At 39.3% G+C, this 22,597-nt stretch overlaps 1 protein-coding gene across 1 annotated transcript; it reads left to right on the forward strand.

The window, feature by feature from the left end:
• The first annotated feature begins 10,198 nt into the window (after nucleotides 1-10,198).
• On the forward strand, nucleotides 10,199-10,569 carry RPL35 (ribosomal protein L35). The gene is given in 2 exon segments (XM_070942049.1): nucleotides 10,199-10,265; nucleotides 10,268-10,569. Coding segments are annotated over 2 exon segments (369 nt in total).
• Nucleotides 10,570-22,597: the final 12,028 nt, after the last annotated feature.

Here is a 22,597-nt window from a genome sequence, read left to right on the forward strand (position 1 = left end):
ACTTGCATAAGAATATTCCTTGATTATCCCCACAGCTTGTTGGACTGGAAAAACAAGTGTGATCTAAGGACACTACAGGATGCTTCCATCCTCTGTCCTGTGATCACATTTACACAAACAGGCTGGTCCTGTTTCAGAGACACGCTCAAGAAACTTTGAAATCAATGGGAAAATATGTGGACGAAGGGTTTAAAATTGACATTAAATTATAATCTAAAAGAGAATTTCTATAAAATGATGTATCGTTGGCATTTAACACCAGAGAAATTATCCAAGATGTATAAAAGCATGTCAGATGAATGTTGGAAGTGTAGAAGTAAAGAAGGGACTTTTTTTTTTTTTAATTGAAAAAGTTTTTCAAATACAAGTTTTTCCCCCTTTTCCTCCCTTCTTCCCTAACCCCCCCTCACCACCCATCCCCCCGTGACTTCTTCTTCACAACAATAAGCTAATTCATAATTAATTACATAATATTTTACCATGCCCTTACTCACTCCTCAAAGTACTGACCCTTAGCAAAGTATTCTTATAACTCCGCTTTTCTCCGCTTTTCACAATCTACCCTTTTTCTCCTCCCCCAAACTTATAAAATATTATTATTATTACAACAACATAACCTTTACTTTTATATATATTAATTTAACATTTCAAAGCAGCCTTCTCCAAATTTAACATTTGTTCAGTTCTATCCGATTCTTCCACTCCCCAAAATATATGACTTAAAAATCCTTTTTCTTAAACTAATCAATCACTAAACTAGCCTATTTCAACCCAGTTTCCTGCAAGATTACCATGCACTACAATTCTAAATATAATCCACTGCCCACTCTGCTAAAATATACATATGTCTATATATACATTCCATTTTATAAAAAAAGACAATAACTTTAAATTTATAATTCATTTAGTATCTTCTTTGATGTCTTTCCACTAGATTGTTAAATCCATCATCCATAATAGGGTAACATAGCATCCTGGTGCAACAGTTTATTCAAAATCTTCAGTCATCTTCTGCCCCCATCAATAATGAATATCCTCATGTATATATAAAAATAAAAACAACCACCCGAGTGACATTATAATTATATTCCATATAGTTGTAATTGTGGTTTTCATCAGGATTATAAATCCCCATCATCTTTGTGGGTAACAGCCAGATCTTCTGCATGCCCCAGCATGACTCTCTTGCCTTGTAACTCAAAATAGATATAATATATTTATCGGTAAAAGAAATCCAAAATAGATAGTTCAAATCCAACAATGTAAGGCTCTTTCCACATCCCAAAATCACGGCATTGCAGAGATCTGCCACTTTCCTCAAGATAGTATTAAACGATAATTCGCCTCCAATATCTTTTCACATATTCATTTATTTTTTTTAAAAATCCCTGGCTTCACTGTTGCTTGGTTTAGAAACTACTATTTCTACGAGATCTGTTTCTTTTCTTTTTCTTTTGCGGGTTGCATTTCCATCCAGATTTCCTTCCTACAAGTTGTGTATCAGCTGATCGGTTGTCATTCTGCTTTGTAAATTGATCTTGTTGGTTTTGTTTTATTATCTCATATATCTTTTCCTTCACTTGTATATCAACTGGTTGATTTACGCACTTGTCTGTAAGTTGATAGTTCATCACATTAGAATCAGATGACACTGCTCTCAAATTTATAGACAATCCAGCTGGGGTATCCAAGGAGTCCAAAGACAGTTTATCTACCACAGCCTCTGTAATTTGATGTTTTCCCTTTATTTCCAACTCCTTTTGCTTGTCCTGTGTTATGCCTAAAGATGTTAAATTTATTTTTTAAATTTTTTGATAAAATTCTTCCGCTTTTTCGACTGTATCCAGTTGGTATCTTACTCCTTGGTGTCTCAATATTAAACCAACTGGGACGTCCCACCTAAATAGAATATTCCTTTTTTTTAACTCATTCACTAGAAAACCAAATTTCTTCCTCTCCATTAACATCTTGGGCGGGAGTTCCTTAAAAATCCAAATCTTTCTTCCACGAAATTGCAAAGCAGAGTCATAAGAATTCTGGACAATATTATTTCTAATTTCTTTGTCTGTAAAATAAATCACCACATCTCTAGGCAGTTGCCTTTGTTTTGCCAACCAGGAGTTTATTCTATAAATTCTGTCAATCCTGCTAAACACTTCATCAGGTTGAACCTTTAAAATCCCAGCCAGAATTTCAGAAGATATCTTCCTTAAATCATCTCTGTCATCTTCCTGCAAACCTCTCAGTCTAATTGCATATTCTGTAAAATTGTATTGGATCATTAAAACTTCTCTTTCAATCCTCTGTTGTACATTTTCTTCAATAACAGTCTTTTGATCAGCCTCTATTTTAAGTTTGTCTTCTGAACTATTATCCTGAATGTTTGCCAAATCCTTTTTAATTTTTTGGATCTTGTCATCCAAATTCTCCTCAGTTTCTTTCATTTTAGAATTAGTATTTGCTTCCAACTGAGTCATAAAGTCTGCTAAGCCATTAGCTACTTTTAAAATCTTTCGATCCAAAAAGCCAAACTTAGATTTCACCAATTCACCAATTTCTTTGATTTCCAACTTAAATTTTTCAAGTTGCTGATTCACAATCTCATCCCTTCTTACAATCTCCTCAAGAAGAAATTCTATTATATTAAAGTCAGGTTTCTGTGACTGGAGAGTTAAAACTTGTTGATGTAATTTATTAATGGGGGAATCCCCCCCCACTGCCTGTTTGTCTAGTTTTATAAGTCTCAGTGCCATTTTTCCACGCAGACAAAATTTACTGGAAAAGAGAGAAAAAAAAACTTTTTTCCAACCAAGATCAATATCAGATCCTCAAAGAGAAAAAAAGAAAAAGAAAAAAAAAACAGAAATGAGAGTGAGATTTTGCCTTCAGTTACAGCCAAAAGTATTCATTCCGCTACTTTGTAATTGAAAACGGAAGGAGTTTCCCTTTCAGCCTCTCTTCAAGCCGCAGCAGCAATCGCCATTTAAAAAAAAACTTTTTTCCCTTCACTTCACTTCTTAGGCAAAATAGAATAAAAGGAATACTTGCGCTTCAGGATCAAAGGTCCAGCTCATATCTTCTTTAATTAATTTATTTGACAGATTTACAGGCTTGCTTTTGCCCCCTAGCTCTGCGTGTAGCAGAGATTTCCCAGAGCCCGGAGCGTCGGCTGGGGATACGGGGAGTCTCTTCCGCTCCCTCCCAAAAGTAAATAAAAAACTTTTGGGATTAGGCAGAGGACTCTACCCACCCCAGCCGGCTCTATCTCTGTTTCCTAATGGAAACGGAGTTTTTTCGAGCCGCCATTCCGCTGAAAAAGGCGGCTCTTACAGGCAGTGGGTTCGACGATCCCAGAGGAGCGTCCAGCGGGGACAAGCAGCAAACCGGAAGTGAAGAAGGGACTTTTTAAATCATTTATGGTGGTCATGCGATAAAGCAAAAAAAAAAATGGATTCGTATTTTAATACAGAAAATTCTGAAAACAGAGATAAAAATGAAACCAGAATTTTTCCTTTTGAGTCTCATGGAAAAAGAACTGGAGAAAAATATTGGATCTTTGTTACTATATATGTTGAGAGCAGCAAGGCTATTGTATGCGCCAAAATGGAAGGACACTTCGATTCCTAGCATGGAAGAATGGTTGCAGAAGTGGATGGGGTTGGCGGAAATGGCAAAACTGACTACTTTGATTAAGGAAAAGAACATAAGTACTTTTGTTTCCACATGGAAACCTCTTCTGAACTTTGTACTTGATCCGGAAAAGAATGTAACTCTGCCTTTGGGTTTTACAGACTAGATTGATAGATCTTTGTAGAAATGACTTGTTCATACTATTATGGTGTTGGAAGAAATATCCTTCTGGGTTCATTTCCAAGTGGGGAAAAAGACACCGGATTCATGGAAGTTGCTTGGAAAGAAGGTTTGTTGATGAACAGGATCATATGGCTTGAGTTCCTGAACAGGATCGCATGGCTTCCTGAGCTCCTGATTTCCTGAGCAGAAAAAGGAAGAGATGCTGGGAGTGCCTTCTGTTATGCCCTCTGTTGGGCCCCATCTTAAGAGTTTCCCATTCCTGTATAAGAAAGGTATCCTATTGTCTATCAGACTCCCAGGAGGAGGGGGTCTTAGCTAACTCTGTAGACTGGCTCAAGCCTTAATGGCCCATTAACAAAGTGGGGGGGCTGAGTTTCTGCCTACCTTTTTGCAGAAATATACTGCCCTTTTAATATTTTCTAAAATACTTCATTTTTTAGGAGAGGGGTGGGTGCTAACTTCCTACAATGGAAAAGCAAAAAATCTGTGATTTCATGTTAATGCCTTATTTTACTGTAACAGAGAGAATCGGAAGTCAATGCTTCTTTTTCTTTCCCCCTATCTTTCCTCACTCCTCACTTCACCTCCCTCTTTCCTCTCCCCCCATTGTTCTTCAATTTACTTTTGAGGTCCTAAGCCATGGAGCACTCTAAAGGTGGTAACCAATACTTTAAAGTGCACCCGGAAGACCACCGGGATCCAGTGCAGCTCGCGCAGGAGGGGTGTTACATGGGAGTGCTGAGTCGTCCCCATAACCACCCATGCGGCTGCATTCTGCATCAGTTGGAGCCTCTGGGTGCTCTTCAAAGGGAGCCCCATGTAGAGAGCATTGCAGTAGTCCAGGCAGGATGTGACAAGAGCATGAGTGACCGTGCGTAAGGCATCCCGATCCAGAAAGGGGTGCAACTGGCAGATCAGGTGAACCTGATAAAAAGCCCCCCTGGCCACAGCCGTCATATGATCTTCTAAAGACAGCCATGTATCCAGGAGGACGCCCAAGTTGCGAGCCCTCTCTGTGGAGGCCAAAGACTCGCCCCCAATAGTCAGTGACTGCACCAACTGACTATATCGGGATGCCGGAAGCCACAGCCACTCGGTCTTGGATGGGTTGAGCCTGAGCCTGTTTCTCTCCATCCAGATCCGCACGGCCTCCAGGCACCGAGACATCACATCAAGGGCATTGTTGGGGTGGTCCGGGGTGGAGATGTACAGCTGAGTGTCATCAGCGTACAGATGGCACTTCGCCCCGAAATCACGGATGATCTCACCCAGCGGCTTCACATAAATGTTGAACAGAAGGGGCGAGAGAACTGACCCTTGCGGCACCCCACACACAAGGCGCCTTGAGGTCGATCTCTGTCCCCCCGTCAACACAAACTGCGACCGGTCAGAGGCGAAGGAGGATAACCACCGCAACATGGTGCCCCCTACCCCCAACCCCTCCAATCGGCGCAGCATGATACCATGGCCGATGGTATCAAAAGCCACTGAGAGATCTAATAGGACCAGGACAGAAGAACAACCCCTGTCCCGAGTCCTCCAGAGATCATCAACCAATGCGACCAATGCCGTTTCCGTGCTGTGCCAGTACCTCTGCTAAATCCTAAAGAATTGTCACATGACCATCAAGCCACGCCCACAAAATAAGCCACGCCCACAGAACTGGTAGTAAAAAAATTTAGAACCCACCCCTGCAGGACAAGACAGGACAGAATAGAATAACAGAGTTGGAAGGGACCTTGAAGGTCTTCTAGTCCAACCCCCTGCTCAGGCAGGAAACCCTATACAATGTCAGACAAATACTTGTCCATTCTCTTCTTAAAAACTTCCAGTGTTGGAGCATTCACAACTTTGGGATCATTTAAATTATATCTCCCTTGACATTAACAATGGTATCTAGAAATGATGGGTGATAAATTCAAAGATTCAGAGATTAATTTATTTCATCTGGCCACCTTGCCAGGGTTTTTACTAGGATTGAAAATATGTATTGTACATGAAGAACTTACAATGTATGTCTCCTTTTAAAGCTCAACAGACACACACATATTCATGTATGTAATAGGAAAACAAAAACCTTATGCGTTCCTATTAAGATAGCAATGTGAGAAATACCAAACTGTATTGTACTGTACTTTAGAAAATTACCAGCAATGCTACTAAAGTTGGATGAATGTGATTTTCATATAATAAAAAAAACAATGGACAATGCAAGGCCAAGATAATGAGCCAAAATGGGACTTTTGGTGTAAAAGGAAATTAGAATGTGCATTTTACTGTGGACTTTATGATGATTATACTTTACAGAATGGATTTTTACCCAAACATTTAACTATGGAAAGGGATTCTTTTGTTGAAGCTCTCCCTCTGGGAAAGATCTTTTTTCATATGTACTAATTTCTGTGAATTTATGTGATGTTCCACTAACAAATGCAAGTGATTAAGATGTAAGCAACAGTTATAGTAATGAATTTCATTTTGAAGAGAAGGGTATGAAAAGCTGGATCAACATTTTCACAAAGGCCCAGCATTTCCAGACATCTGTAAGTCTGCTATAAACACTTTTGCTAAATTGCCATTACAAGATTTAAGTCAAAAGACGTGAATTTCTCTGGTAAGTGATGTGAAAGCCACAGAGCTTGCTACAAATGCTTGTTCCATATGGTAGCTTGTTATTTGTTTAATCCACAGTTGAATAATTAAAAAAAAAAAGTATGTGATTCAGGAGATTTAGATTCTAGTTATTATACTGTCTCTATTTTTCTATTTTTATCTTTCTCTCTCTTTCTCTTTCTCTTTCTATATCTTTAGCTATATCACTATCATCTCTATCTCTCTATCTTTCCATATATACATATACATACATCTCACTCACCTATCTACCTACCTACTTACATCTATCATCTATCTTTCTATCTATCTATCTATCTATCTATCTATCATCTATCTATCTATCTATCTATCTATCTATCTATCTATCTATCTCTATCTCATCTATCTTTATCATTTATCTATTAATCATCCTTTTCTCTTTCTCTCCCCCATCCTCCAGAGAGGTGGGGGTTATTATTTTATTATTTTTCTTCTTTTTTAAAAAAAAATTGTGGATGCTTCATCCCTGGAGCTTTTTAAGAAAAGGTTGGACAAAAGCCTTTCTGAAATGGTATAGGATCTCCTGCTTGAGCAGGGGCTGGACCAGAAGATTTGTTCCAGTTCTATTCTGATTGGATTGGATTAAAGCAGTGCAAGAAAAGCCAAGTCTTAAATGCCTTTCTAAAAGCCAACGGAGTCAAAATCACATAAGCATTATTGGGAATACTATTCCAAACAGCAAGGAGAATAGAAAAAAGTAATCCTAGCTCCGATTAAGGTGACATTGTTTAGTTGATGAGACTTGGAGCATGACAACCCTCTTAGATCTTATTGGACAGCTGGAATCAGTTGAGACAATGTGATCCTGCAAATACCCAGGATCTGAATGTATTTCATCCCAATGCTCTTAAAATCTAGGAGCTATTACACTTCCTGCCCTCCTTTGTCCTGGTATAGTAGATAGGACATCTGTCCACTTACGTACTTTTTGGACTGTTCATACTGTATAAACCAACCAGTGAACCTTAATTAACTGTCTACTTCATCACAGACATTTGCCATATAACACCTTGAATAAGATCATCCATGTTTTGCTCTTCTGCTGTCATAACTGTTCTCATATCTCATAACTTGTTCTGACACTGACACTCTTGTGTAAACGATGTTACACTGAAATACATTGGGTTGTTATCTCAGATGACAGCAGCCTAAACTTTTGACTAAATTAGTCAGGTGAATAAATGATATCTCCCCAGCTGTCATCATCCATATATTTAAACCGGACATTTTCTGGATTTGGTTTTCTTACTCTCTTCAAGTTTAATAGACTTGTCCTGGCTTGTACCCATGAGGTGCGTTAGATACTGAATTATGTCATTTTCACTTTAATTGTTAGGGTTAATGAATGAAGTCTCATAAATTGCCACCACCCTTTATATTTTAACAATTGTTTTTTTTCCCCCAAGAATTAGTTGCATTTGATGACTTCAAGCATCTTGCCCTTGCTTGCATTCATCTGATAATGCTTTTTGGAATCCAATCTAACTAAGACCTAAATCTCTGCACTTGATTCTCAGCCAACATTTTTTTCCCTTTAGGCAACAACTGTTTGTACATCCTACGACACGAGGCACCAGATACTGTACCTAGCTACATGGATTCTCTTTTTGGGTGTGTATGTGTCGAATATCTTTTTTGTGTCCTTAGGACACTAACTGTGTCACCCAACTCAGAGCCAGTTTGGTGTGGTAGTTAAGGTGTTTGCCTAGAAAACAGAAAACTGTGTCTGATTTAGGCATCAATGCCAGCCATGTAATTTTGGGCTAATCACCAGGAGACAGTGAGTTCTAGCCCAAACATGCTTTTTCAAGAGGCAACTGGACCAGGGTGAAATCTGACAGGTTCTGGAGAACCGGTAGCGGAAATTTTGAGCAGTTCAGAGAACCAGCAAATACCACCTCTGGCTGGTCCCAGAGTGGGGTGGGAATGGGGATTTTGCAGTATCCTTCCCCTGGAGTGGAATGGGAAGGGAGATTTTGCAGTATCCTTCCCCTGCCATGCCCACCAAGCCACCCCACCAAGCCATACCAGGCCCACCAAGCCACGCCCACAGAACTGGTAGTAAAAAAATCTGGATTTCACCACTGAACTGGACTTTCTTTGAAGATGTTTCGCTTCTTAAAGCTGAAGAAGCTTCTTGGATGAGAAGTGAAATGTCTTCAAAGAAAAAAACAGAAGCCCAGTTACCTCTTGAAAAAGCACCTTTGGGACAACCATGACCTGGATGACTGAGAATCTCCATAGACAGTGAGTTCTGGTTCCACCTTAGGTGACCTTGGACGAGTCACTTTCTGTCAGCCCAACCCTCCTCACAAGATTGCTATTATGGGGAAAATAGGAGAAGGAAGGAATATTAGGTATCTTTGCTGCCTTGAATTACTTATATAAGTAATAAAGGCAGGATTAAAAAGAAAACCTATCCATAATAAACTCAAATCCTGTTATCAGATTTTTGAGAGTTAATGGGACTGCCTCTTTTCTCAGTTGTTAGAGCTTCAGCTCTGAGAGGAGATTGCTAGGAAGTCAGATAGTCTTTCTTCTATAATTATTATCTCTAAGATGCTGTATTACAAATAAGTAGCTGGGAACCAATCTGAATGTAAATTGGGTATAAAAAAGGGATACTTCTTCAAAGATGTTTCAAATTGCATTCCAGATTTTATTATCTGAACCAGCATGTCGGTACCAATGCCACACATAATGGGATCCTGTACTACTTGAAGGTGAACAGAAGGAAGATAAATTATCAGGGATTATTAAACAAAAGCCCTCCTAAGACTCCTGTACAGCAAAGGTATAATCTGGGCATATTAGTAGGTGCATAAATGCAACATGTGTAGGTGAATAAGTGCGCCAGTGCAAGGTGAATAAGTGTGATCAGTCAAAGCTTGCTTTTATTCTGTTACATTTGTTACTTGCGACTGTCCAAATGACTTTCAGTGGTTGTATCTGATTTTGCAAACATTTGTCTCAGGTGGGTAAGGGGGCAACCACAATTGTGAGGCTTGTTGACTGTTCACACATCACACTAAACCCTAGTTGGTTTAAGAATAATGGGACCAAGTGATCTGAGGGACCACCTGTTCCCAATTATATCTGCCCATCCAGTGGTGGGATTCAAATAATTTAACAACCGGTTCTCTGCCCTAATGACCGGCTGGGTGGGCATGGCCATGGTGGGCATGGCCAGGGGCATTTGACAGGCAGCACTCGGCCTCCTGCACCCCCTGGGAGCAAAAACAGGCAATGGGGGGGTGGCACTGCACCCTACTGTGCTATGTTTTGGGCCTAGTAGGCCTCCCTGCAGCCCCCTGGAAGCAAAAACGGGCCATGGGGGGGTGGGGTGTGCGACGCATCCCCTGTACCCGTTTTGGGCCTAGTAGGCCTCCCTGCACTTACCTGGGAGCCAAAACAGGGAGTGTGGGGAGTTCTGGAAGGGGCAGGGGGAGGCAGGGCCAGCCAGCAATTTAACAACCGGTTTGGCCGAAGTGGTGCGAACCAGTTGAATCCCACCACTGTGTCCATCCCATCAAGTTTGGCAGAAGAAATATGTTGCAGGTACCATTGGCCAAAGATTTTCATATGGCAGGACCCAGATGAGCCTCTTCTGCCAGGACACCCACCCTGTAGAACTTCATAATCCCTAAAGTGAAAGTGGCCTCATCCCAGATGTTTCTGCCTATTTCTAAAAATCCGACAACATCTGATTATGTAGCAGGTACCCGTTTCAGTGATGGCCAAGATCAAAGCCCGTGACTTGTGAGGGAAGAAGAAGGAAGAGCTATTGAAACAGCTAGATGACCTAAGGTGGAACTGTCTCAGCTCCGCGTTCCAAGGTGACCAGCAGAACAGCTTCTAAAGCTCTCCAAGATCCAGGTGGTTCGCAAATCTATTACCAGAGTACTGACCATCATTAACCAGACCCAGAAAGAAAACCTCAGAAAATTCTATAAAGGCAAGAAATACAAGCCGCTGGGCTTGGGTACAAAGAAGACATGAGCCATGTGGAGGAGGCTAAATAAGCAAGAAGAAGGCCTGAAGACCAAAAAGCAGCAACAGAAAGAGAGACTTTATCCCACTCGCAAATACGCTGTGAAGGCCTGAGCCATTGACTGTCAAAGAAGAACTGTCCCATTAAAAGGTTTTCAACAAGAACAAACAAACAAACAAAAAAAATCTGATTATGTGAAGAGGCCTTGGGGTTGCAGAGGAATGCTGACCTGATGAGGTGCTTCCATTTTTCATAATATGTTCTCTCCTGGCCTTTGAACATAGTATGGAGTTTAACCCCATACTATTGCTACGATTCTTTCTTTCATAGTTGTTTTTAGCAGGCTTATTATTGGTATGTGAAAGATACAATTTTCCAAAGTGAAGTCTTGTACATGGTTTCAAGTGTTTAAAGCACCTTACTTTGAAGCAGCCATGTCCAATGCACAAGTGGTTGTTGTTGTGGCCTGTCGGCCACCGGCCCCTCCAGCAGCCGAATCGGATGAGGAGGAGGCATGGGAGTCAAGGTCAGCATCAAGGCAACCTGAGAGTTCTGAGGGGGAAGAGGCAGTGGTGGGATTCAGCCAGTTTACACCACTTTGGTGCTTAACGCATTGTAAGCCGCCCTGAGTCTCTGGAGAAGGGCGGCATATAAATCAAATAATAATAATAAAAAAAATATGTTTGTTTGTCTGTTTCCAGCATTTTATGGGCTGATTTCCATCATAGTCTCCTCCTTACAAATAGGAGGAGAGTAGGAGGAAACTATGCTGGAAATCAGCCAAACAATGGAGGGAGTTAAGGAGGACATTATGCTGGAAATCAGCCCATAAAATGCTGGAAACAGTCAAACAAATAGGAGGAGAGTTGGAAGAGATTGAGAAACTATTCTGAAATCAACTAAATAGTTGGTGTTTTGTAGGGGATCAAGCTGAGAATTAATCAAATAGTTAAATATTAGAGGGAGATATAGTGGAAAATATATTAGAAATTGGAGTAAATAAAATACGCCTTTGTGAGAAATCTGTGTAATATGTAAACTGGGAGAAAAAAAAAACCTAAGGTAAACTGATTTGAGGATAAGGGTCAAAGGATTAAAATTAGACAAAATATTGTTTTATAAAATATAATAAAAATGGAGTGGTATTGAATTGAAACTAAGACTAAATGGTGATAAAATTGTAAGGTAAACACTTAACAAGAGGTTAGAATATTGTAAAAATTATTTTGATATGATTTGTATAAGATATAAGGTAAAGAAGAATAAAGATATATTTAGAATTATTATGAAGATGTAAAAATGAGTGAAAGTGAACTTGAAGCTAATTTTGGATAGACATAATGGATTTATATAGATGAAAATGTTAAATTTGAGGTAAAATTGGTTTTTTCTTAAACTTTGAATTTCTTTTTTGTTTTCTTTTCTTTCTTTTTTTGTTTATTTATAAAAGATGTAATGGAAATTGTGAATTGAGCTTGTGAAAGGAATGTAAGCGTGGTAACCATCTATTGCCGGATCGGGTTTTTTGCTCTTGAAAGTTATGTTTTTATGTTTAAATTTGAAAAAATAAATAAAAAATATTTACAATATATATATATATATATATTCTGAGCAGTTTGGTGAAATGGTTGTTGGAAGAAATCATTAGGGCAGAGAACCGGTTGTTAAATTAGTTAATCCCACCACTGGGAAGAGGGAATGGAGCTGTCAGAGAGACAGACAGAGGCAGAGCCTGGGCCATCCGTTAGCCCTCAGATGGAGAGTCAACAGCCCCCAGGTCTGGAGGTGGCTGATGAGGAAGAGGAAGAACAGCTGGGTCCAGTGCCTGATGTGCGGATGCGCAGAAGGCAGAGGAGAGGAGAGCAGTGGAAATCCATGCGCCGATCCTTGGGACGGAAGACCACTGCTGCTAGCGAAGCCCCACCCTAGCTCTGGGGATAAAAGACAGGGGGCGGAGATGGATAGGTGTGGCAGACAACTATTCATCTCCCTGCTGGACCGACTTGTTAGCTTGCGGTGAAAGAGAAACTTTTTACTGGGACTGCTGGCGCTCTTAATAAAGGAATCATTGCTTCAACTACAGAGGGTTTGTCCTGTTTGGAAGCTGGGCCAGAACAGTTGCTTCCGAAGTTGTCCTCAGTTCTCTGTACCTCTGCTGGGGATGACCGTAAAGAGAAGTGATTATGGATGTATCATGCAGACACAGCTCGGGATGCCTGTGAACAGCCGTATGAACCTTGCAAAGGTTGCAACTGTTTTAATCCTTCAAAGAGAAGTGGCTTGCTTGTGCTAATTTATTCATTTTATTGATTGATTCAAAACATGTATATAGCTGCCCATCTTTCAGCTAGTTCTGGTAGCTCCCAATCAAAGCTAATGCTCATTACAAAGCATCTCTTTCAAATGCCTTGCACAGCCTTAATTAGGATTATCTTATATTTGAGAGGATGATGCAGACTCTGCTCCAAAGTAATTTGGATGTTGCCTGGAGTGAACTGAGCTTTCTTGAAATAATCCAAAGAGAAGCTAAATGTTTCAGGTCCGTTTCAGAGCTTCAGACTTACCTGCATTTCATTGCCAGTTGAAAATGGCTAGATAATCCTTCTAACCTCTCCCTTAAAAAAAAGTATCAAGTCTTTTCTCTGACTGCTAGCAGAGAAAGGTGAAAGCTTTATCCTTTTATCAGATAATTTGATTGTGACTCGCCAATAGTTTCAAGAACAGCCTTTTATTGAACAGTTTGGTTGGAATTGTTCTAGTGTACATGAATTCATTTCACCTTCAAACTGGCATCCTTGGAAAATACAAGTTTCCTAAATATAACTGTATCTTAATTCGTTTTGGAATTCTGCAGAGTTATTTTGGGAGGGGTCTGATCTAGCTGAGTAATATCTGTTTCCCCCAAAATAAGACCCAATTGGAAAATAACCCCTAGCATGATTTTTCAGGATGTTTGTAATATAAGCCCTACCCCCAAAATAAGCCCTACTTAAGATCATCAACCAGACAAATGCAGTTAGTACTGTATTTCCCTGAAAACAATACCTAACCCTAAAAAACAGCCGTAATGCATCTTTTGGAGCAAAAATTAATATAAGACCCAGTCTTATTTTCAGGGAAACATGAGGTAGCTGTTATTAGTTATAGCTTCACCCTACACCTTAAACAACTGCAAATAGATGCTATATGTTCCCCCACTTTTTTTGCCCCTGAATTAGCTCTAAAGGGCCACACAGACTTAATCACCTTATCATCAGCAATACTGTTGCTCCTAACAAATTGTTCATCATATTTGATTGTTTTAAACGCTGGTCCCAATTTTGTTGAATGGCTTGACCTAAATTCTATTTTGTAATCTCCTTTTCTTTCCTGTCTAATTTAGCATTCCTGTAGTGGAGTCATTCTTGCCTTTAAAAAAAAAAAAAGGTAGGACTTATTTTTGGGTATTATTTTGATAAGTTTCTGCTGTTGAATAATGAGTTAAATAGATTAAATGGGCATTAATCAGAGTATTTTAGCCACCAGCACATGGTTCTTGGCAAAAGAGAATAGAACTGGGTTTTCTCCAGATATCTCTTCTCTGGTATGACTTGCCCAGATATAACTTTTTATGATGACCACCAACTGTCCACGTCAAAAAAGTATTGTCTTGCTCTTGAAAATAGTTTTTTTCTGCAGCAGATTCATGTCCCAACTGACACTCTCTGACATGCTTAATTTCCCTTCACTGGCACTAACTGTTATGTTGGCAAACTGGGGAAAATGTCATGTCACCACTGAACCTCCTTTCCACATCAATTGAGGACAATTTAGATCACATCCAACAGCCCAAGGCTTTGCTTCTGGCAATGAAAGCCTCCTTTTCTTATTGATTTGTGAAGGTAACTTAAGGATTTGTATCTCTTCTCTCTCTTCAGTGAAGCATTACCAGATGGTTTATAATACAATAAAAAAATACAATAACAACAAGATCATAAAAATAATAAAGCACTCAATAAAACAGCAGTCAAGAATGGCGGTGTTAAAATTCAATGGATGTTTAAAAGCCTTGAAAAATGTAAGCAAACTGTCTAGAAAGAAATAGAATTGCTATTCATATTTATAGGCAAACCTAATTGAGGATGAAAAATATTTACCCGGTAAAATAAAAGTTTGGGAGCTTTTTGAAAGTTGTCACAAAGGACACAAAATTCATGCAAAAAGAACAAAATGCACACTGAATATTTAGTCCTCTCTAGTTTCCTACTTTTGGGAAGAAGGAAGATCCTTTAAATATTTTATAGCTTAACTGATTTATACCTTTAGCTTTTTAAAGTGATTAATAAATTATATGATTCTTTGATTCATAATGATCACATAGATAGATTTCCTCCATGACAATGGAGGAAACTTGGTCCACTATGGAGGACAATGGAGGACAATGGACCACTAACTTGGTCTTTCAGTTCTTCTAAAGCAGGGCCTCCCCAATCCTTGGGCCACAGTCCACCACTGGGGCATGGTCCATTGAGAACTGGGCCACAGAAGTGGCTATGCAAGCAGCGGTAGTGGCTGTGCAAACAGTTTCTCCCCTAAATTTGACACTAGACTTTAATTTTTAATAGAACAGAAATGAGAAATTATGAGATACCAGGGGAACAATCATGCTTACCTAATTCTTTATATATATATATATATTCTTACTTCTTCGTAGGGTTTATGTGTGTTTTTCTTCTAGCCAGGTTTTCCCTACGTAGCCAAGGTTTTTTTGTAGCTCCAGCTCAGTAGAATCTCATCTACTCGGTTCTGCCCAGAACCGAGTAGATGAGATTCTACTGAGTTGGAGCTACAAAAAAACCTTGGCTACATAGGGAAAACCTGGCTAGAAGAAAAACATATATATATATATATATATATATATATATATATATATATATATATATATATATATATATATAAACTTTCTATTGTTTACATTTATTAGTGCTTAATAAACATCGTGTTGTCTGGATATTTAATTTGCTTAACAGTACAGAGTACATTCTTAATCTCCACCCCTTTTTTCCAATCACTGGTAAAATAAGTTCCATGTTTGATAATATTCTGTGTCTTCTTTCTGTTTAATTTTCAATGTAAGTCTATCCATTTCTGCACAATCTAGTATCTTCCTAATTATCCCTTCATCTCGCAGAGTTTCTTCATTTTTCCAATATTGTGCGGATATAATCCTCGCTGCTGTTAAAACATGCAATATTAAATATATACTACATTACATTATTCTGTTAACTTTCTCCTGGCTCCGTGGATTCCTTCCTATTGAATTTACCTTTTTTTTTTTAGCTGGAAGAACCCAACTCAAAAGCTGTCAGCCCAAAATAATTGTGCATCCTTTCACCAAGATGCTACAGTTCCTTTAACATTTTGCTTTTTGTAAATCGTTTTCACATATTCACATATTTCTGTCTTTATTTAATTGATATGCTGCCCATTTCACTGTCAAACATGACTTCACACTATTATGGACAATCATTCTTTTTATAGCCGACATCATTTACCGAATCCTACCTGCCTATGAGCTGGTATCCCTTTGAAGGTCAAAGCATTCATTCTGATATGATTTTTTATATACAGTTTACATAAGAACCCTAAAGAGCATAGAATAAGAGGGAGCGGAAGTGCACACCTGGAAGCCAAAGTAATAAATCCGATAGCTGATACAGAAGAAAAGCAGATGGAAAAGGTTTTTGTGGTATCCTTTCAGCAAAGAGCATTACAGTCTACTGACTGTTGATATTATTTTTGGCATGTTCCTTGGGCTGTGTGACGCTGATGGAAATAGATGTTTCCAAGCAGACTGTACAATGTGTTAATAAATCTGAATTGGTGAATTAGCCTTGATATGCCATATAAATACTAGTGACTAATGACCAACTGAAATTGCAGTTCTACCAGTACTGTAATCTGAGATACTCCAGGGGAGATATTTTCAGTAACATGTTGCATGAGGCAGACAACAAGCAATTGACTGTAAGGGTATTTTCATAAAAGTAATAGCAGCCCAGCTGGAGTCTGCCCTGGGTATTGGAATTCAAACAAATGTGAGCCACTAAACATTAATGAACTTTAGATTTTACAAGGTACATAATTTAAGCTTCTAATTTGAATAATTGGATTATACTTGTTTGGTATTTTTAACTAATTTTCTCTCTTTGTTTCCAGCAAAGTCATCATTGAAAAGTATAACTTTGAAATTGTTATCTCTTCTTTCCAGATTAATTGCTGACGTAACATAAAATTATTACTAAAATAATAACGTACGATGAATGATAATAAATACATTTTGAGAGCATTTACTTCCGCTTATACTGAAGAACTTTTAATCTTGTTAATCTCTATGCAACTCAGTAGAATTTGGTTCGAGGTACCGGTAGATATGCATTTGAGTTATGTTGTTTTTAATTTTGATGGGAAATTCAGAAAGCACTGGTGGCCCAGTGGTTAGAATTCAGTATTGCAGGCAAACTCTGCCCACAGCTTGGGGTTCAATCCTGATGTGGCTGAAGGTCTTCCATCTTTCTGAGATGGGTAAAATGAGGATCCAGATTGTTGGGGACGATATGCTGACTCTGTAAACTGCTTAGAGAAGGCTGTAAAGCACTGTGAAGTGGTATATAAGTCTAAGTGTTATTGCTATTGCTAAAGCACTGCCTTACTGGAATAGCTCATATTTTAGCCAGACCAGAAAGAAGCAAATTTAATTGCTGTGCACTAGAGGAAGGTATACCAATCTAGAAGCCTGAGCTTGGATTCTTATGGGTTTTCATTAAACTTCTGGGACCAAATAATGCTTGTTAACTCTTTTTTCCCATATAATTTTTTCATCTTTATATCACATGGCTAATAAATAGAGCTTAATTCTTTCCATGTTAAGGATAGCTGAATCTATTGGATTTAGTTAGTGCTAATGGGTAAGAAAGTTATTAATTTTGAGTTTAGTAAGAGTTCACCCAAATTGTCAGATTTGTCATAAATAGAAGGAAACATAGTTGATTTTTTTTAAAAAAGAACAAAATTAAATCCCCCCCTCTCCTTATACAACCATAAGCATGAACGAAGATGCCATAACAAAATGGTGAAAAACAAATGTTTATTCCCACTCCTGATTCACCAAGGAACAGTTGGAAACCTATTCATGCCTTGCCACCATCTGCTTATAATAAAATAGCTGCATATTGTACTTTTCACCATTAAAAAAGCATATATTTTTTTTACAAAGAATTCAGTTAGAACGGAATCAAACCAAAATAATTTTGTAAAGAAACAAACAGTAGACAACAAACAGAAAGTAGACAAGCCAATAAAATAGACTAACATTTTCCAACTTTGATATAATAATCTCTGCTACTTTCTGTAATTACTTATACATATGCATATGCATATGCATATGCATATGCATATGCATATGCATATGCATATACATATACATATACATATACATATACATATACATATACATATACATATACATATACATGCTGTCAGGGTTCCGACAGATGCCCTAATTAAATCATGAGCCTTGAGCCAAGCTTCAAAAGAAATCCAGTTATTTATTAGGAGCTTCATGTCGGCACGTTCTCAAGTGAAGCCAGCTCTGACCCTACGTAATTTAGGCCCCAATTATGACCCTGTTTCCCTCCTCCCCCCAGGGTGTGTCATCAATCACATTCACCAATGGAGCAATTTTGCGGGTTGTAGAGGTCATTCCCCTCCGGCTGCTGTGAGTAACCCTGGGATATAGCCTTGAGAGAGATAAGTCTGGAATGTGCATCTGTCTTTGGCTGCCGTGCTGTTTCACTGGTTTCCCACCCCCCCCCCGGCCTATGGCAACTAGAGAGCAGGCCAGGGATGCTTTGCGAGTTGACACATACATAAATACATACACACATACATTCATATATACCTTTGATTAGAAGGCACCACGATAGGTAGACAGACAGACATATATCATACTTGAACCCAGAAAACTCTTCTAGGTAGTTCAGGGCTGAACAATTTGCTTTTTGGTTTCTGCCTGTACCATTGTTTTGTGGGGAGAGGCAGGGAGAACTGAGGGCCATATTGGGAACAACAATGATGTTATGGATGTCCTCAGAAAACAGAGCTGCAATTTTCAATTAATTTTTCATTTTTCTCTTTGTCTGCAGAAAGACAAACACTAACATTTCAGAATTGCATTAAGTTTATTAGAAGTCTAACATTCCTATTATTCCTTTTTTTTTCTTTTTTTTTTCTTTCATGGAAAATTATGCTGTTTTCCAATGAGCTGCTCTTGAATTTTGGCAGTTTAAAATTGGGGGGAGGCGCTCTTAGGATCACAACAAATAGTAGATGAAGAGCTGCATGTGGTTCATAGGATATGACTTGTCCAATCCAGTTCTAGCTGTATACAGGTAATCCTCCACTTACAACAGTTCAAAGTTACAACGGCACTGAAACAAGTGACTTATGACCATTTTTCACAGTTACAAGCTTTGCAGCATCCCCATGATCATGTGTGTTCTGACTTAGGCTTCCTGAGACAGTAAAAAGCACACGGTTAGTCCCCAAAACCCTCTTTTTATTTCAACGGCTGTGAATTATGTTCATTCACAGCCCATAATGAGTCACAAATAGTTTGTAAAGAGTCCAACAAATCTGCCACAGTCCTTTGGGATAAGGCTGAAAAGCACCCACCTTTATCTCCCTTGACATGCTGCCAAAGACCTAATTGGCAATTAGCTTTGCAAGGCCACATGGAGCACAGAGTCAAAACGGAGCTTCAGAATTTAAACCGATCAGAACAAACAAAGTTGCTTCCTGCAAAGGCTCACATGCCTTTGGTCCTCCTTTATGTCTTATGGGAGGGGCCAATCATCTCCAAGCCCTACTCCTGAGTCATCCCTTTTGCCTTAATTGTTCTTGCCTTCTGACATGCACCTTCTGCGCATGTGTGCACTGGGAACAGGCTCCCCCTGTTCCTCTGCCTCACTGATGCCCAACTCTGGAGGTTCCAGAGGCAGCACATAACTTCCAGATGGCCCTGGCCCCCTCTCTGCCTCTGATGCAGAGCCCTGGTCCATGCCTTCCCCAGACTCCAGGACTGGCCCATGTTCCTCCCCAACCTCCTCACTCTGCTGCCAGCTCTGCAGGCTGGCGGCGGACCACAACACTGTGCTCAAAATTCAGATGCTTGGCAACTGTTTCATACTTATGACCATTGCAGTGTTCTGGGTTGATGTGATCCCCTTTTGCAACTATCTGACAAGCAAAGTCAACGGGAGGCCAGATTCACTTAACAACCGTGTTACTAATTTACAACTGCAGTGATTCACTTAACAACCGCGGCAAGAAAAGTTGTAAAATGGGGAAGGACACTTTGTCACATAAAATGGGGAAGAACAAATTTGTCACATAGCAAGATAAATTTTGGGCTCAATTGTGGTTGTAAGTCAAGGACTACCCTGTATTTTCAGCACTGGATAATTCAAGATTTCATACCAGAGTGTTTTCAAGATGCTGAAGGCTCTCCTTACCTTAGTTCTGATTAGTTCTTGGATGGACGACTACCAAAATACCAAGATTATAAGCAGACTGGGAAATTGAAAATTATCCAGGAAAAAGGCAAATACAAACACTACTGTACCGTGGCCAAAACAAATTACATGGCTGTTTCCATGAAGTCATTAGAAACTGAGGTTGACTTTAGATTTCATTTTCATTTGGTTATTAAAGGTAAAGGTTCCCCTTGCACATATGTGCTAGTTGTTCCCAACTCTAGGGGGTGGTACTCATTTCCGTTTCAAAGCCGAAGAGCCAGCACTGTCCAAAGACATCTCCAGGTTATGTGGCCAGCATGATTAAAGCCAAAGGCGCACGGAACGCTGTTACCTTCCCACCAAAGGTGGTCCCTATTTTTCTACTTGCATTTTTTATGTGCTTTCAAACTGCTAGGCTGGCAGAAGCTGGGACAAGTAATGGGAGCTCACCCCATTACACAGCACTAGGGATTCGAACCGCTGAACTGCCGAACTTTCGATCGACAAGCACAGCATCTTAGCCACTGAGCCATTGTGTCCCTGACTCATTTGGTTATTGCCAAGCACTAAAGCTGGGCCCTTCTGAATGTAAATAATCTCCTCTACATGAAATATCAGAGGTTCTTCTTTGACACTTTTTTTTAACCTTAAACCAAATCACCATCATTATATCCTGACAGTCAATTTCAGGATTTTTCTTTTATAGTTAGTCCTTGACCTACAACTGTAATGAAGACTATAACTGCAGGGGCACTTCAGTCACCATAAAACAGTTTTTTTTATAGTTTTTAGGAAGGCTGTCCTAACTTTGAACTGCTGTTATGTGACCGGTCATACCACAATGACTACCTGTATATAAAGCAATTGGTTTTATGTTCATATTTTGGCCATGGACCATAAGAATGCAACCCAGCTGATTGCCAGTTCTATCCGGCCATTATTTCCATGGTTCACCATTTCGATAATGACCGACCGTGTGGCAACATAGAAAAAGTCCACCTGGTTTATATGGACACAGTCACCATCTGCATTGACTTAACATGGGGCTGCAGCCACTGTATCATGCACTCTCAAGCAATTGTACGTGAAACTGTTGCTTATTGTTTTTGTTTAATGGAGACTGGTGCAATTCCAGTGAATGGGCCCAGATTTTTAATCTCTTCCAGACTCGCAAGGTTTTTAAAAATTCCGTTTGCACTGGTCCGCAGAGAGATTCCATGCAGAGTAAAAGCTTTTTGCAGTCATAGCTGAGATGGATGAAGCAAATCTAAAGCTGAGTACAGTAACACAACTGCGTTTCTTCCGCTTTGCAAAAGCTCTCATTCTTTGATTACTTGTAGATGAACTATGTCAGAAAAGGGAGGGCAAACAAGAGAAAGAAAGAAGAAGAGCTTCTTTAGGGCAAGCAGAGAGGCTGTCAATTTTACCCTCTTTATCAGATGTTTATAGCTAAGATCTAAACTCTGAAAGCAGGGGGTTATAATTTAATTGTAGAGGCAGCCTTTAGGAAAGGACAGGAACAGTGTTGCTGCAATAACTGTCAGTATCAGGAAAGAATTTATGGCAGAATGTCAATCGCTTGAAAAGTAAAAGGCAGCTTTCCAACTGCTAGTGCCTATGGATAATAGAAGCAAGATGGATATTCCTGGGGAACCAGCCAGCAAAACTCAAAGAAGTGGACCGTTCTACTACTCATTCTTATATGACTGTAACCAAGGAAACATTTTTAATCGATTTAATGGAAAGAAAAATGGAGAGCTCTTATTTTTATGATGTAAGCTTTTTAAGGCATATGTCAGGGGTTAAAGAAGGGATCCGGCCATAACTTGTTTTCTCCTTTAAGTTTAAAATATGTCTCAGACCATAGTCCTTTGCTCATTCTGTTTTTGTTTTTTGTTTTGTTTTGTTTTTTATTTATTTTATTTATTTATTTTGTCAAGCATGTATTTTATGACAGATAGAAGCGTAAACATAATTATAAATACATGAAAAGGATACGAATAAAAGAAAACATTAGGACAGGGACGGTAGGAATTCTGGTGCGCTTATGCATGCCCCTACTTAGGAATGGGGTGAGGTCTACAGTAGACAGTCTAAGGTTAAAGTTTTGGGGATTTGGAGAAGAAACCACAGAGTCAGGTAGTGCATTCCAGGTATTGACCACTCTGTTACTGAAGTCGTATTTTCTGCAGTCTAGTTTGGATCGCTGTCAAGTTTCTGAAAGATGCCCTAATTAATTCATGAGCCATGATCCAAACTTCAAAGGAAATATAGTCATTTATTAGGAGCGACATTCCGGCAATACTCGGATGCAGTTAGGACTGATCCCACATAGATTTATGTTCCCCTATGACCCTGTCTCTCCCCTCCTCTCTGGCCATGTCATAAATCACATTCTCCAATTACCCACTTTGGCTGGCTGTGAAACCTAACAACCTCCTTCTGATTGTGGTCAGAAAAAATGTATGGAATTCACTTCAGTTCTCCCTCCCTCCTGCTTATGGCAACTTGAAAGCTTTGCAAGTTGACAATCTCTTTACCATGAGTTTGTGTCTATTGTCTGCTCTTGTATTGTTTTGGTTGAAGC

Source organism: Pituophis catenifer, unplaced genomic scaffold (genome assembly GCF_029215685.1).
Source record: "Pituophis catenifer annectens isolate HBS135680 unplaced genomic scaffold, rPitCat1.0.hap2 SCAF_3, whole genome shotgun sequence".
NCBI classification, from domain to species: Eukaryota; Metazoa; Chordata; class Lepidosauria; order Squamata; family Colubridae; genus Pituophis; species Pituophis catenifer.